The following is a 17,865-nucleotide window of genomic DNA, read 5'->3' on the forward strand; positions in this document are numbered from 1 at the left end:
AAAAAGTCACTGTGTCATATTCCAAATACAGTGAATCCCCGACTTACGAATGCCCACTGAGATATCAGGGACTCCCTGTATTGTCCCCCTCCATTACTCGTGTATAGGTATAAGCAGCGGCAGCGTGTCTGTCACCTCATCCATCGGCTCCAGCAGCGATCAGAGACCGCTCCTCTCCCTCACTGCTCCCCTAGTGCTGGTCGCGTGTCATGATGCGATCAGTAGAAGTCGGCATTAGGGGAGCAGTGAGGAAGAGGAGAGGTCTTTTTTACTCATAGCTGGATGAGGTGAGAGTCTGAGACACGCTGCCGCTGCTTATAACTACACATGGGGAGCAGAGGGGGACACGAGGGGAGCAGAGGAGGACGCAAGGGGGCACGGAGGGGGACAGAGGAAGACAAAGGAGGGCATACAAGGACACAAGGGAACCAACTAGGGCATGGAGGAGGACACAAGGGGGTCAGAGGACACATGGGAGACACAGGAGGTACAAGGGGACACAATAATTGGGGGGGGAGGGGGGGGCGCGAACATCTACAAGATGCCCCTGGACCATGGATGCATCAGGTTTAGTAAAAAAAATGTATTTTTTGTCCTCTAAACCTGGGTGCGTCTTATAGTCCATCCCGATGTTTTTACATCCCGTCTGATATTCTGAAATATACGGTAAATACTGCAAATGTTCATAAAACAAAAAAATAAAAAGAGATTGTAGAACACCAAAATACACGCTATCAGAAAGAACATTTAAAATAATATATTAACCAAAACTCCCAGCGCCTTCCCTCCGAGGTCGTGTTTTTCAAGCGATAATCACCCTGGGATTTCGCTTAATGATGATTCAGTACATTTCTGAAGTTCCTAAAGTGACTTGTTAAAATCAGATGCCAAAATACCCCAGTCAGGCCAAGTGCGAGGGGGACTCTGCAAAGTGCTGGTGTCAAAGACCACAAGTGCAGGATTCCCGGGAGCCATGCACTTATCACCCAATTAGCACTAATAGGCGCGGACAGCTCCTTCCTGTACTGCAATGTCACACACGTTGCGGGGAGGCATGAAGGGCGCTAGTCCCGACAGTCAGATTTACTAATCATCTGCTGGATAGTAAATCAAAAGTTTGCCTTCTGCTGGATAGTGTACTGGTTAAGGGCTCTGCCTCTGACACAGCAGACTGGGGTTCTAATCTCAGCTCTTCCTGCTCAGTAAGCCAGCACCTATTCAATAGGAGTCCTTTGGCAAGACTCCCCAACACTGCTTCTGCCTGTGGAGCATGTCCTAGTGGCTGCAGCTCTTGCACTTTGAGTCCGCCAGCAGAGTGATATAAATGTTCTGCATCTTGTCTTGATTTAAAAAAAAAAACAAAATTTGCATCACACAATTCTGCCTATATTTACTACAGAGCTTAGAGACACAAATGACTCTTCACACAAAACCCGGACAAACTTCCATCTCAGCTAGGAGCGGGCCAATCGAAAATGCACAGCTGATTCTTAAGGCTATTGTTCAATGACCAAGATCAGCATACCCTTATTTTATGTTGGTCTTCTGTCTTGGGCAGTAGTGGGCACAACTACCTGATGGGTAACAGCTGAGACAGTTTTGGCACCTTAAATAAATACTGAAGTGATCTGCAAAAAACAGTTTGATACTCAACTATGTAGAGGGAAGAGTCTGGATCCCATAGTCCTCCTGGTCCTCTCTCCGTCCCGTAGAACCACCACCGGGCCACAGTAAAGTTCTTGGACCAGTTTGGTGGAATAAGTCTTTGGCCCTCCTTGGGCAGCCTTCAGAAGTACTTGTGCTCCCAAGTCAAGTGGATCTATACTGTGCATGTACGAGTTTGGGCTCACGCATGCGCAGTACAAGATGCGGCCCGTGTTTGAAAGCACAGACGGATGTGAGTACTTCTGAAGGCTGCCAAGGAGTCCCGAAGGCGTGAAAATTCAATAGGGGGATGACAACAATGAGGGACCACGGTGGGCCGAGTAGGCTCTATAGAATCTAGAGCCTTCCCTAAATAGGTATTTAACTTTATTTTTTCTTTTCTCTCTTCAAGGTTGCTTTAAAGGAAACCTGAGATGTAAAAAATAAATAAATAAATAAAATATATATATATATATATAAACAAAAACTGATTTGCATTTCATTGAGTGAAATAAGTTTTTGAACCCCTACCAACCATTAAGAGTTCTGGCTCCCACAGAGTGGTTAGACACTTCTACTCAATTAGTCACCCTCATTAAGGACACCTGTCTTAACTAGTCACCTGTATAAAAGACACCTGTCCACAGAATCAATCAATCAAGCAGACTCTAAACTCTCCAACATGGGAAAGACCAAAGAGCTGTCCAAGGATGTCAGAGACAAAATTGTAGACCTGCACAAGGCTGGAATGGGCTACAAAACCATTAGCAAGAAGCTGGGAGAGAAGGTGACAACTGTTGGTGCGATTGTTCGAAAATGGAAGGAGCACAAAATGACCATCAATCGACCTCGCTCTGGGGCTCCACGCAAGATCTCACCTCGTGTGGTGTCAATGGTTCTGAGAAAGGTGAAAAAGCATCCTAGAACTACACGGGAGGAGTTAGTGAATGACCTCAAATTAGCAGGGACCACAGTCACCAAGAAAACCATTGGAAACACATTACACCGCAATGGATTAAAAACCTGCAGGGCTCGCAAGGTCCCCCTGCTCAAGAAGGCACATGTGCAGGCCCGTGTGAAGTTTGCCAATGAACACCTGAATGATTCTGTGAGTGACTGGGAGAAGGTGCTGTGGTCTGATGAGACCAAAATAGAGCTCTTTGGCATTAACTCAACTCGCTGTGTTTGGAGGAAGAAAAATGCTGCCTACGACCCCCAAAACACCGTCCCCACCGTCAAGCATGGGGGTGGAAACATTTTGCTTTGGGGGTGTTTTTCTGCTAAGGGCACAGGACAACTTAATCGCATTAACGGGAAAATGGACGGAGCCATGTATCGTGAAATCCTGAACGACAACCTCCTTCCCTCTGCCAGGTAACTGAAAATGGGTCGTGGGTGGGTGTTCCAGCACGACAATGACCCAAAACATACAGCAAAGGCAACAAAGGAGTGGCTCAAGAAGAAGCACATTAAGGTCATGGAGTGGCCTAGTCAGTCTCCAAACCTTAATCCAATAGAATACCTATGGAGGGAGGTCAAGCTCAGAGTTGCACAGAAACAGCCTCGAAACCTTAGGGATTTAGAGATGATCTGCAAAGAGGAGTGGACCAACATTCCTCCTAAAATGTGTGCAAACTTGGTCATCAATTACAAGAAACGTTTGACCTCTGTGCTTGCAAACAAGGGTTTTTCCACTAAGTATTAAGTCCTTTATTGTTAGACGGTTCAAAAACTTATTTCACTCAATGAAATGCAAATCAGTTGCTATCTTTTATTTAAGGTTTTTTTTTTCGATTTTCCTTTTGATGTGCTATCTGCCACTGTTAAAATAAACCTACCATTGAAATGATACTGTTCCGAGACTTTTCATTTCTTTGTCATTGGACAAACTTACAAAATCAGTGAGGGGTCAAATAATTATTTCCTCCACTATATATATATATATATATATATATATATATATATATATATGTATACAGTGGCTTGCAAAAGTATTCCACATGAAAGACCAACACAAGGTGGTGTACACATGAGAAGTGGAACAAAAATCATACATAATTCCAAACATTTTTTACAAATAAATAACTGCAAAGTGGGGTGTGCATAATTATTCAGCCCCCTAAGTCAATACTTTGTAGAACCACCTTTTGCTGCAATTACAGTTGCCAGTCTTTTAGGGTATGTCTCTACCAGCTTTGCACATCTAGAGACTGAAATCCTTGCCCATTCTTATTTGCAAAACAGCTCCAGCTTAGTCAGATTAGATGGACAGCGTTTGTGGCAAGATCTCTAAATTGCTGTTCACAGATTCTCGATTGGATTTAGATCTGGACTTTGGCTGGGCCATTCTAACACATGGATATGTTTTGTTTTAAACCATTCCATTGTTGCCCTGGCTTTATGTTTAGGGTTGTTGTCCTGCTGGAAGGTGAACCTCCACCCCAGTCTCAAGTCTTTTGCAGACTCCAAGAGGTTTTCTTCCAAGAATGCCCTGTATTTGGCTCCATCGATTTTCCCATCAACTCTGACCAGCTTCCCTGTCCCTGCTGAAGAGAAGCACCCCCAGAGCATGATGCTCCCACCACTATATTTGACAGTGGGGATGGTGTGTTCAGAGTGATGTGCAGTGTTAGTTTTCCGCCACACATAGCGTTTTGCATTTTGGCCAAAACGTTCCATTTTGGTCTCTATGACCAGAGCGCCTTCTTCCACATGTTTGCTATGTCCCCCACATGGCTTGTGGCAAACTGCAAACGGGACTTCTTATGCTTTATGTTAACAATGCCTTTCTTCTTGCCACTCTTCGAATAAAGGCCAACTTTGTACAGTGCATGACTAATAGTTGTCCTATGGACAGATTCCCCCACCTGAGCAGTAGATCTCTGCAGCTTGTCCAGAGTCACCATGAGCCTCTTGATTGCATTTCTGATCAGTGCTCTCCTTGTTCGGCCTGTGAGTTTAGGTGGACGGCCTTGTCTTGGTAGGTTTACAGTTGTGCCATACTCCTTCCATCTCTGAATGACTGCTTGAACAGTGCTCCGTGGGATGTTCAAGGCTTTGGAAATCTTTTTGTAGCCTAAGCCTGCTTTAAATTTCTCAATAACTTTATCCCTGACCTGTCTGGTGTGTTCTTTGGACTTCATGGTGTTGTTGCTCCCAATATTCTCTTAGACAACCTCTGAGGCCGTCACAGAGCAGCTGCATTTGTACTGACATTAGATAACACACAGGTGCACTCTATTTAGTCATTAGCACACATCAGGCAATGTCTATGGGCAACTGACTGCACTCAGACCAAAGGGGGCTGAATAATTACGCACACACCCCACTTTGCAGTTATTTATTTGTAAAAAAAATGTTTGGAATCATGTATGATTTTCATTCCACTTCTCACATGTACACCACTTTGTATTGGTCTTTCATGTGAAATTAAAATAAAATTGATGCATGTTTGTGGCAGTAATATGACAAAATGTGGAAAACTTCAAGGGGGCTGAATACTTTTGCAAGCCACTGTATATATACACATACATACCTGTGGCTTCCTCCTCACCCCTACGGACTGATCGCTCCCTCTGCGCCTTTCTCCGGCTCCTCGATCTTCCATACGGGGTCCCGGTGTCTTCAGCAGTCGGGGCTTACTGCGCATGTGCAGCCCAGCACACTCGACCGCCCTGCTCCCATCGCAGAGAGCTCTGGCCAAAGATACCAGGACTCTGCACGGAAGATCAAGGAGCCGGAGGATGGAGCTGAGGGATTGATCAGGCTGGAGGAAGTCCCAGGTTTGTATGATTTTTTTTTTGTTACATCTCTGGTACACTTTAAGGTGTGTACATGTGCACAGTGACCGTCTTGGTCCCTAGGTTGAGTGCGAGAATGCCATAGACATGTTGCTAGGCTACAGCTGAGGGATACGTACTGTTGCTAAGAAAGGGGAAGAGAGATGACGAGATGGCGCACGATGAAACAGCTTTGGATGGGCGGGGAGATACAATACCCTCATTTGTCACATTTGTGTAACGATGCGGCATTTGGAGACTTTAAATGCCATATTGGGGAAGCAGTACATACTAGATTCTCGTCTGAGACAGCTCTGACCAGTCTAGCTTAAACTTCTTACACATGTAGGTGAAACTTGGCTGAGGAGGCCAATAACAACCTTTCTGGCGAGAATCTCAGAGTTCTATGACAGCAGAGACTGAGTGACTGGTCAGTGACATGAAATGATCTCTCCTGTAAGGCTTGCAAAGTTTATGTTGTTACGACGACCCAAAGATGGTGAAACAATGACATCACTGGACAGTTTTGTCTCCAGATGTCATCCTTAGAAAAAACAAACAAGAAGTTAAAAACACCACGGTATTATTTACTGGCATTAGCAGTTCAGCTGACACCTGCAGAGTCTGGAATACACAAGTCCCCAAGAGCGCTAGGAATGCAGAACTGACAGAGCATTTTCTGTGTTGGTCATAGACATGCGTGATCTGGATTCCAGCAAACACAGGACATGTAGCTGAGAATCTTCACAGGCGTATACGCGCTCTTCTGCTCATGTCCAGGGAATAACAGAAGAATTGCCATTTATTTAAGCATTGAATTTGAGAATAAACAGATGGGCGAGATTTTCAGACAAAATGTTCATCCTTATTTCTTACTGCAGCCTTTCCTACTTGCACAGTCGCTGTGTTATCTCTGTTATATGATTTAATCTTCTCTCCTCTGTCGGCTTTGTCGGGCTCAGGCAGTCAGGCAGGAATGTGCTGTGCTGCTTGTGATTGGATAGAAGCTATACACACCCTCTCCAGGCCCCCTGCAGGCTCTGTGTGACTCACATACTCTGCTTACTTGAGCCTATCACACTCTGGTTAGCAGCCATGTTTTTTGTTTGTAAACACTGCCTAAAACCAGCAATTACAAGCCAGGATTGCAGCAGGGAGTGGCAGAAACAGCACAGAGGGGCCCAGGAGAACATAATGAATAGAATGGTATGTTTTTTATTGTAAGATGTTTAGAGTACAGATTCTCTTTAAAGCAAACCTGAATTAAAAAAAAAAGTATGAGTTTATGAATTGTATGTGTAGTATAGATAATGAATAGGACATTAGTAGCAAAGAAAATAGTCTCATATTTTTATTTTCAGTTATATAGCTTTTTATTTTTTATAACATTGCATCATTTTGTTATATTTGCAGTTTAGCAACCACACTCTGCCTTTTAAGCTATAGAACAAAGCAGAAATAATGACCCTTTGAACCCTCCTGCAATAAAACCTTATCTCAAGCTGTCTCTCACTGTTTCTTGGCTGTTTAAGTGCTTCAAAAAAATTGGACTGTATTTGACCCAAGTTGGGTGGAATAGCTCAGAGAAGCTCTTTGCATAGATAAAAACTGAAGTGTTTTAACTTTTCCTGTACTGGAAAACAAAAAAAGATTTTTATTTGCTACTAATGTTCTATTTGTCTGTATTACAAATCAACTTTGTACATTTTATCCTAAGTTTATATTTGCTACAGGTTTGCTTTTAGCCTTTTACAGTATTAGTCTGACGAACGATTGCTCCTTGCCCCACCCCGCCCATCAGAAGCAGCCATACACCTTAACAGCAACAGAACGTGTTGTTGGGCGATAGTCTAGTAATGCATCTGTACAGCACTCAGCCCTGCACTAAAGTCGGAAATTCCACAAGTGAACCGGAGGCGGGGCCGGAGCATTGGGGAGTGGCTGCGCGGGTGCAGGATGTCTGTGGGGGACCATTAGAAGCCCCAGGTAAGTACAACTCTTTTCCCCCTACAGCAGTCCTTTAAAGTGGTTGGTTGTACCGCATGCAAATCACCTTTGTGAGTAACTTTTTTACCATCCCACATATTCCTTTATTTAGGACATGTTGTGCTATTTGGGCTCCTGTTGTCTCTGTGCTTTCTTTTTAAGGGCTCTTTCACATCAGAGCTTGTGTTGGAGAACGCTCAAAGCATACGTTTAGTTGTATGCATTTTAATGCGTTTTGATATGCGTTGCACTGCAGTGAGTGTGCGTTTTTAATCCATTTTCAATGCGTTACTTACAGCACATAGGAAAATGCAGGTAATTTTTTTTTCTTTTAGTTTTCATCTTTCTACATTGTTCCTCTGTTGCATTCTGGGACTGATTACCTGCGTTAACGGATTAAAAACGCACATAGTGTGCGTTTTACATTGACTAACATTGTAACGCATAAAGCTAGCGTCGGCCGAAAAACTGCGCCTGGGTGCAGTGTAACGCAACGCACAAAAAGGCTGCGTTATATGTGAAAGCTAAAATGAAAGTCTATGGACTTTCATTTCACCTTGGGTAACGCAAACTTTACCCATTGCGTTGAAACGCAGAAAATCTGCCCTAATGTGAAAGAGCCCTAAGCGGACAAGGCACCCAAACACACTTACGCAGCATAAGTGAAATCTGCAGCACCATTAAAACAGGCTACTGAGTCTCAGCCTCCGTGTACTGCCTGATTCTGTGACTGGAGACGTATTTTAAACTTCTGTGTTGATTTATCCAGAATGACAGTTTTGGTTGAAGTTCCATTTTAGAGGAACCATCTGGGCATCGTCTCTTCCAGCGGGCGGTTCCCAGAGATCCCGGCTGGCACAGGATCCGTCGCTCCCAGTTATTTATATCTAGAACTGTTTGGACTGATTTTGGCACTTGCGCGGACTGTGTCCATTTCTATTAAAACTCAGTCTGTCGTGAGAACTGGCAGAATGTGTTCCTAGCAACCATACTGCGAGGAGAACACCGGCCAAATGCGTCAGAATGCCCAGATAGCTAGGATGGTCCTTAAAGGGGAATCCCACTTTTGTTGAGGGATCTATAGGGAAACAAGTGCCCCAAAATAGATACCTACCTCAGTAAAGGGAAGTCTCTGGATAATCCTGTGGCTTCCCACAATCAGCTCGACTTTCCACTGCTGACACCCCTGAACCTCCATTACAAGGGCTTGTCGAAGGAGTGCAGCCGCATTGCGCAGGATGATTCACGCCTGCGCAGGGCTCGGCTTTTTCAGCCATGCACAATCTGTTTTGTGCTGCTTGTGCAGGAGCGAGCCTGCAGAGCAGCACTACAATTTAAAGAGAGTCTGAAGCTTTAAAAAATATCTATTTTTACTTACAATTCCTATAGAGTAGTATGGCGCTAGCTGAAACACTGCCATCCCGTGGCTGAATGATCTTTCTTTGCCCCCCAAATCCCCGGGGCAAAATCCGGGGATCGCTTGCTGTTTGAGGCAGAGCTTTCCGCTTTAGCTCTGCCTCTGCTGTGTCAATCGGCGCCGATTGCCTCCTCTCCCCGCCCCTCTCAGTCTTCCTTCACAGAGAAGGGCGGGGGAGAGGCGGAGATACGCTTGCAGATTGTCGCGCATGAGGCAGAGCTAGAGCGGAAAGCTCTGCCTCCCTGGGCAGCAAAATCCACGACCAAGAAAGTCATGGATTTCTGCCCCGGAGATTTGGGGGGAAAGAAGCATCATTCAGCCACGGGATAGCCGCGTTTCAGCTAGCGCCATACTACTCTATAGGAATTGTAACTAAAAATAGATATTTTGCAAGGATTTAGGGTCTCTTTAAGTAATTACTCTTAGGTACATAAAAAGAATATTTGGAGGCATTCCCAAGCCTTCCCTGTGTGTAAAAATGTTTACTTTCTCTGCAAAGAGCAGTACAGGCTTCCGAATAGCCCTGCTGTTTGTAATTGTAATTTTGATTGCGTCTTGCTGGCCGCGGGCTGGGGGGATGCGTGGGGGGGGGATGGTTAACCTACCCATGTCGCAGCCTATAGTTGATGCAGTCCACGTTGTGTACCACGTCACAGCAATCCTTCCTCCTTCCAGGTTTGAAAGAGGAAGCATGGGAGTGACGTGGAATGCTAGTGAACGTGACGTGGACCGCATCAGCTATAGGTGGTGACATGAGTAAGTTAACCCGCCCTCTGCTACGGCCACCAAGATGTAACCAAATCTACGATTACTAACGGTGGGGCTTTTCGAAAGCCCATTACTAGTAAACATTGCTGGCCAGGAGACACTCTTTGTGTCTTGATTCTGCTCCCCCCTCTGTTGAATACACATATCATCCTGGCAACAGCTGAGTCACTCCAGCAGAAATGGAGGAGGGCAGAATGAAGACACAGGCAGAGAGCATCTCCTTGCTGGCAAGCATTACGTTTGCCGATTAGCCAGGGATAAGCAAGCCTGTACTGCTCAGTGACAGTAAAAGTTTTTACACACAGGGGGTGCTTTCTAATATTCTTTGTATGTACCTAGTTACCAAGTAGCTACTGCAATGTCAATTTTCAGAATACAATCCCACTTTAAGGGCTCGTTCACGCTAGAGGCGAATGGACACGCAAACGGAACGCAATGTGAACAAGGTCTTAAAGATGTAATTATTACAGTAGCAGCAGCCATGATGGCATAAGAAGGTCTGCGTGACACCCAGAGGCGTAATTACAATTGATGGGGCCCCCCAGAAAAAGTTTGATAGGCGCCCTTCACAGCCTGGGGGCCCATCTTACAAGGTTCATGATTTTCACACTCATAACAAGTGTAGCCACGAAAACACCTGTTCTCAAGTATAGTCCCCTGTATCAGAAGGAAGGGAAGGTTCTTGCCCCCCTGTCCCCCTCTTGTTATCCCCCTGGTGACACCCGAATCTCTTATCTTGTATTATGTTCCTATGCCAACACTTCTATGTGACTTTGGGAGGCAGTGTTCCCTCTAAATGCCATCTACCATGGGTGTCGGCCAGGAACAATGCAATCACCTTTCTCCGTCGCTCACCTGATGGACGCAGTCCAGGAACTGCAGGAAGATGGGGACGAAGCCGCTGCCCTGACTGCTGAGCGATAGGTTACTGCGCTGGCTGAATTTATGGCCAAACGACAGCCACTCCTTCTCCACCAACATGCGGAATCCCTCCAGTGTGCGGTAGTAGGGGTCTCCCAGCAGCTGCACCAGACTGATGATCTGAGGAAAGGAACAGGATTAACACAGGTATGCAAAACTAGCCACTGCTGGCAATCTCCTAAAACAGTGTTTTTTACCATTATTACGCTGTGTACCCCTTTACCAATGACAGTGCTGGTCAAGTCAGGAAAGGCCACATAGGCCATGGCCTAGGGCACTGCAACAGCAGAAGGGCGGCAGGACTTGGGGAGAGATAATAGGCCAGTCAACATGTCAGAATAAATCATCTCTCCTGCTCCAAAGCCGCTTTGCTGTGCTGCACACACAGCCTGAATTCCAGAGCTCCATGCATCTTCCTTACTTCCTGGTGTGTGAGGAGACCGTAAGTACCCAATATTGGAAGTAACATTGTCTCAAGTAACCCATGACACAAATATATTTGTTTAGAGATCTTCATAATTGTGTATGAGGCAGGGTTCATACTTATCATTGCTAAAAAACGAATGTTTTTCGCATGCGTTTATTCATGACCAAATTCATATGCAAATTTTCGCGTGTTTACTGCAGCTAATGAAAATTTGCAAGCAAATGCATTGTGCGAATATATGCCGTAAAATGTAAGTTTATTTCGTGCACGTGAAAACGCAAGTGCAATTTCGTGAATTTTAGCAGAAAGGCGATTCTCCATTGACTTTCATTAGATGTGCAGTGAACGCAGTTTCGCACACTCACATGCATATTGTAATAAGGCTAACTGTCCATCAATGCGATTTTAACTTATTTTTTTGGAATTAAATTTTGCATTAAAAAAACATGTTAATGTGAGTCATTGGGCTAGTTCTATGCAATGTGAAGTTTTGTCCATGATGTGCTGCGTGAAAGAAACCGAACAGTCTGCTGTTTTTTTCCCCCATTATGCGTCTGAATCGCGCATGGTCAATATTTATTCAAAAAATTATAAAAACATTTAAAGGGACTCCGAGCAGTGCAGAAACTATGGAAAGATGCATATCATTTTAAAGCTCTCTTTCTCCTCTTTCCAATGATATATAAACCGCCATCCTATGCCTTTAAGTTTTCACTATTTTCGCGATTGAAATTGCCGCGGCCGCGATTTCGATCGCAAAAATAGAGAAAACTAAAAGGCATAGGGTGACGATTTAGGGGTCGTCAAAAAAAGGAGAAAGAGAGCTTTAAAATGATATCCATCTTTCCATACTTACTTGTATTACACAGGACGACTTTTTCCTAACGTCAGCAGCTTCATTCTGCTGAATGCAGCTGCTGACACTGGGGAAAAAGTCGCCCTGTGTAATACAAGTAACTATGGAAAGATGGATATCATTTTAAAGCTCTCTTTCTCCTCTTTCTGACAACCCCTAAATCGTCGGCCTACGCCTTTTAGTTTTCTCTATTTTCGCGATCGAAATCGCGGCCGTGGCAATTTCAATCGCAAAAATAGCGAAAACTAAAAGGCGTAGGGTGGCGGTTTATATATCCTTGGAAAGAGGAGAAAGAGAGCTTTAAAATGATATGCATCTTTCCATAGTTTCTGCACTGCTCGGAGTCCCTTTAACACCACAATGTAGTGGCGTCTGCGTCAATAAAAATATAAACATACATATGTATAATGAAAAATGAGTATCTCAAATTCCTCAAGCCAGTAAGAATGAAGTATCTTTTATCATATTCTCATGGTTACCAGATGTCATTTGTTTATGTGCATTAGTAGGACAGTTAGTCCTCAAAGGATACCTTATGCAAAAATAAAAAAACAGGGGTAGCAGGCATGTGTAGTGGGCTCTTATGCCCACCGCTCCCCCTGTGCTCCTCCGCCCCCTTCCGCTACTCTCCAAACTTACTTCCTGGTCAGGAGGGTCAGTGTGGACTGCGCAGGCGCTGCCCAGCGACACACATCCCTGATCGCGTGCAATCAAGGATGTGCGTCGCCGTGCTGCGCAGGAAGCAAGTTCGGGGGGGATGGGGAGTTTGGTACAGAGTAACGGCAGGGAGCGGAGGAGAATAGGGGGGAGTGGTGGGGCATGGGACAAGCCCACTACCCATGCCTGCTACCCCTGTTTTTAAATGTATAATTGCGCTAAGGTATCTTTTAAATTGATCTTGATTTGCATACATTTTTGTTCACATAACAGCCAGCCTAGGCTGTGACATCACTGGGAGGGCGGGACTACGTACCAATATACAGCAATATATAGATATAGGAAGTGTTTCTGATGAGGAAACCAGGATATTACAAGTAAAAGTAAAAGTGGGTATCCTGAAGAACTGACTGCATTCTACTATCTGTTATGGTTCCTCTTTGATATGATCCCGGGTGAATCTCTAAGTGATCTATAGCGATAAAAACTCTATACAGTTGCTCTCTCTACCAAACTTTAGATACCGTTTTATTTCCTGCTGTACCTATTGCCTGTTGGAGAGACAGGAAGTAAGGGAAATTCTTCTGGATATGGACTCAAACGGATATATAAAAAAAAATATTCCACATTATGAAAAACTAAGAGCAATGTGATTTGCTGGAATGAAACGGTGAAAGGCAACGGTTCATGTGTCAGGAAAAGGCCCTGTGTCTGAAAAACAAGCACTCTATGCAATGAAGCTGACCCGAAGAGCTGACACTCACCTGCGTCGTTATATCCCAGCCGTCTTCTAGGCTGACCATGACTGAGGAGCCGCTCTCCAAAAGCTCCGATATTATCACTGACAGCTGGATGACTCTGTGAATCTGAGAAATAAGCACACACATCACGTCATGGTTTTATGGACACCTAGGATCTGGTGCCAATGCTAATAGTCACGCTTAGCGGCTATTCAAATAGCAGGTGGCCCCGTGGCTGGATTGTTTTTCGTTTTGTGGTGGTTTCTCTCCCCCCCTATCATTTGACTGTACATTCAACAGGTTAACATACATTAAAAATATATATTTTGCAGCGTTTATAATTATAAAGAGATATCCATCTTTAACCCTCTAGGCTACAGGCGTCAAACTCAACGCTGAATGCAGCTCTCCTTGCCATTTTATGTGGCCCTCAACCACTTCTAATGTCTATCATTGCAAGCAGTAACAGCAAACCACCTTCCTGTCTAGAGGAGCACGCTAGCTAGTGTTACTGATTGAAACGGCCTCAATTCACTAAGCTTATCTTCTGTCTTTAATAACTTTCTCTAGTTATCACCATGGTGACAAGGCATGTAGTACTCAGGAAACATTTTATCTCAGGCTATCCTAAAGTTACCTCTTCTGTCTTTAAGTTAACTCTTCAATCCTTAAAATAAAGTTATATTTTGCAATAGCTGCATAGGGGGCGATATTGTGGCTGGAAACGCGAAGAATCACTCGCGTTCCCATGCCTGTCGGGTCCTGACGGCGAAACCGGAAGTGTCGCCGGCGAGGACGGGAGGATCAGAGAGACACGGCGAGGGCACCGATCAGCTGCAGGGGGCTGAGGGAAGCCCAGGTGAGTAAAACTCATTTTTTTTTGTCACTTAAGTGCCTCTTTAAAGACAGGTTGTTAATTAACTGCGTGTGAAAATAACTACAGAGGAGGTAAATTAACTACAGAGGAGGTAACTTAAAGAGAACCCGAGGTGGGTTTGAAGAATATTATCTGCATACAGAGGCTGGATCTGCCTATACAGCCCAGCCTCTGTTGCTATCCCAAACCCCCCTAAGGTCCCCCTGCACTCTGCAATCCCTCATAAATCGCAGCCACGCTGCTGACAAACAGCTTGTCAGAGCTGGCTGTGTTTATCTCTATAGTGTCAGTCTGCTGCTCTCCCCGCCTCCTGCCAGGGCCGGATTTAGGCCAAGGCCACCTAGGCCATGGCCTAGGGCACCATAAGAGCAGGGGCACCAAAGCAGCAGGCTAAACTGGTGCAGCATTTGCAAGGTTGCAAATGCTGCAATACAGGAACTCTGCTGCTAGCTGCCCATGCAGCAGCCACCTTGTTTTCTGTGCACATTTGCATTGTGGTCGGCGGCTATGGACTTGGGCAGCATTGGAGACGGAAAGGAAGAGAAAGCTTCTGCACTGGAGACAAGCTGAGAAATGAGTGACACTGATAGCTGCTGCGGTGTAAAGGTGAGCTGGCTACCTATACTGAAAGGTGGGGGGGGGGGCGGGAGAAAGAGGGATTAAGGGAGTCATCTGGCTATCTATACTAGAGGGAAAGGGGGAGGAGTCATCTAGCTACATATACTAGAGGAAAGGGGGAAGGGCCATCTGACTACCTATACTGGTGGGAAAGGGTGGAGGAGTCATCTGGCTACCTATACTGGGGGGGGGGGGGGGGGTCATAAGGCTACCTATACTGGAGGGAAGGGACGAGGGGTCATCTCGCTAACTATACTGAAGGGGGGCAGCTGGTAACAGTGGCCTAGGGCGGTAAAGAGTACAAATCCGGCCCTGCCTCCTGCAGAACTCCAGTCCCCGCCTGCATCCCTTCCCTCCCTGCTGATTGGAGGGAAGGGACGGGGGCAGGGACCGGAGCTATGCAGGAGGCGGGGGAGCAGCTGAGACTGACACTACAGATGTAAACACAGCCTCACAGCATGGCTGTGATTTATGAGGGATTGCAGAGTGCAGGGGGACCTTAGTGGGTTTTGGGATAGCAACAGAGGCTGGGCTGTATAGGCAGATCCAGCCTCTGAATGCAGATAACATTCTTTAAACACACCTCGGGTTCTCTTTAAGGAATGAAGAGATAAGGTAACTCTCTCAGTGTGTGGAGGTAAGTTTTCTCTTGCCTTATTATCTCCAGCATGATCTTAGTGAATTGAGGCCTATGTCAGTTTGAGCTCAGGCGCAGCAATAACCCATGGGACTTCTAACAAAACTAATATGAGGCCCCCTGTTGGGATCCAAATCCCCAAAAACCCCATTGGCCGGTAAAACACCCCTCCCTCCTCCACCATCTCCCCACAGAGAGTACTGCAGCAGTGCAGGGTAATATTCAGGGCTGTGGAGTCGGAGTTGGAGTCGAGGCAATTTTGGGCACCCGGAGTCAGAGTTGGAGGCGGAGTCGTGGTTTCAGAAACTGAGGAGTCGGAGTCGCATGATTTTTGTACAAAATCCACAGCCCTGTTAAGTATTAGACTAAGGAGTCGGAGTCGAGGTCTGAGCAATTTTGGGTACCCGGAGTCGGAGTCGTGGTTTCAGAAACTGAGGAGTCGGAGTTGGAGTCGAAGATTTTTGTACCGACTCCACAGCCCTGGTAATATTTACCCACTCCTCAGAAACCAGAGGAATGCAGCATGTGACTGTCAGGAAGATCAGAGAAGACCTGAAACAGCACTGGAGCAGGTAAATATAAAAAGGAGCTGCCCATGGTCACTATAGTTACACCACTTCGTTTGAGACTGTTCGATAAATAGTAAATGTTAATAAACAATTTGGCCTGGGTGTTCGACTATGTTTTAGATTTTGGCCCTTAAACATGATTGAGTTTGACACCCCTGCTCTAGGCAAATGTTTATAGTATGTGCGTCTTTACTTACTTACCAAGGGTGGCTGATCCATATACAGTAGAGGCCTCCCTCTTCTCTCTCCCCTGCCGCACAGCCACAGGTTTCAGCTGGTAATTGTAAGTTCCCAGACGTGCAATGCATGCCGGGAGATGTAGTTCCCATTGATCTGGCATGCATTGCTCAACCAGGGACATGTGAATAAGCAGCGGGAACCTGCGGCTGTGTGGTGGGGAGAGAAAATGGTGGCTTCTTGATGGGCACAGGGATCTACAGAGCAGCCCCTCAGGTAAGTAAATGCCCCACAGCACGCACACCTTAATTAGGAGGAGGTTCGTTTGACATTTTTTTTTAGAATACTGCTCACATCGCTGTAATGTTTTATTGTTTCTTCTCAATGGCACAGTCTTTGAAGTGTCCCAGAGCTAAAAAAAATGAACTATGGACCTCTTTTTTTATCTATCCTTTGTGCTCATAAACTGTACTCCTCCAGCCAAGAGTTTTATGGCTGTAATTCCTTATCACTAAAGATTACGCTATAGTCTGACTGGATCTAGCAGAGCCAAGCAAGTTTGTAAGTGAATCCTTTCAACTACTTTCTTGGTGCACAATATTAACCAAGCCACACAGATGATTCAATGGAACGTGTATTAGTAACGCTGACTGCCAGATACCAATATCATTCTATAACTACATTAACTTATATACTATAACTAATTAAAATCAATGAAATATGAAAGCAAATTTATATATGTTTTCTGACTGTCTTTTCAGAAACCAGGTTCATTGCTAAAACCATGAAACTGACCTGTAAGAACCACTCCGAGTCTCCCAGGGATTTCAGGAAAGTGGCATCAGAATCCCCGGGCACACTGCTTGGCACATAGGCTCTCATCAGCTTCTTAAAACTGGTCTTCACTTGTCGGGTGTCACTGAACTCCACCGGGACAAACTCACAGTTCAAAGCAAAGTCAAACTTAAAGCCCTGGAAAAAAAACATAGAGACTGTTACTGACAGGCGGAGAGGAGGAAGACTAGTTATTACTGACAGGCAGAGAGGAGAAACACAGGCTGTTACTGACAGGAGGAGAGGAGGAAGACAGAGACTGTTTCTGACAGGCAGAGAGGAGGAAGACAGACATTGTTACTGACAGGCGGAGAGGAGGAAGACTAGTTATTACTGACAGGCAGAGAGGAGAAACACAGGCTGTTACTGACAGGCGGAGAGGAGGAAGACTAGTTATTACTGACAGGCAGAGAGGAGAAACACAGGCTGTTACTGACAGGAGGAGAGGAGGAAGAAAGAAACTGTTACTGACAGGAGGAGGAGAGGAGGAAGACTAGTTATTACTGACAGGCAGAGAGGAGAAACACAGGCTGTTACTGACAGGAGGAGAGGAGGAAGACAGAGACTGTTACTGACAGGTGGAGAGGAGGAAGACAGAGACTGTTACTGACAGGCAGAGAGGAGGAATACAGACATTGTTACTGACAGGAGGAGAGGAGGAAGACAGGCTGGTAATGACATGCAGAGAATGAAGACAGAGACTGTTACTGACAGGCAAAGAATAGAAAGACAAGAGACTTTAGGGCTGGTTCACACGGACGCTTGCGGAGCGTTTACCTCAAGCGTTCGGAACGTCGCGGTAAACGCTCCCATTCAAGTGAATGGGAGCGTTTACACCGAGCTTTTGCACGCTTTTCCCTGAACGCGGCGTTCGTGTCCCGATTTTCGCGAGCGTTCGAGCTGCCCCTGGAAGCAACATGTAGCTTCCAGGGGGCGGCCAACCACGACGGCTGATGTT

General features: G+C 45.5%; 1 protein-coding gene across 6 annotated transcripts in view; it reads right to left on the reverse strand.

Annotated features, from left to right (window-relative positions):
• SBF2 (SET binding factor 2) overlaps positions 1–17,865 on the reverse strand; it is a 604,108-nt gene that overhangs the window by 72,866 nt on the left and 513,377 nt on the right. For all 6 annotated transcript variants that reach the window (XR_011024739.1, XR_011024738.1, XM_068260376.1 and 3 more), the window contains 3 exons: positions 16,869–17,045; positions 13,220–13,321; positions 10,450–10,635 (listed from right to left, as the gene is read on the reverse strand). Coding sequence is in view for 4 of the 6 variants with exons in the window: in XM_068260376.1 (XP_068116477.1) it covers positions 10,450–10,635; positions 13,220–13,321; positions 16,869–17,045 (465 nt within the window). In the remaining 2 variants the exon portion in view is untranslated. The remainder of the gene's footprint in view (positions 1–10,449; positions 10,636–13,219; positions 13,322–16,868; positions 17,046–17,865) is intronic.

Source organism: Hyperolius riggenbachi, chromosome 11 (assembly GCF_040937935.1).
Source record: "Hyperolius riggenbachi isolate aHypRig1 chromosome 11, aHypRig1.pri, whole genome shotgun sequence".
NCBI classification, from domain to species: domain Eukaryota; kingdom Metazoa; phylum Chordata; class Amphibia; order Anura; family Hyperoliidae; genus Hyperolius; species Hyperolius riggenbachi.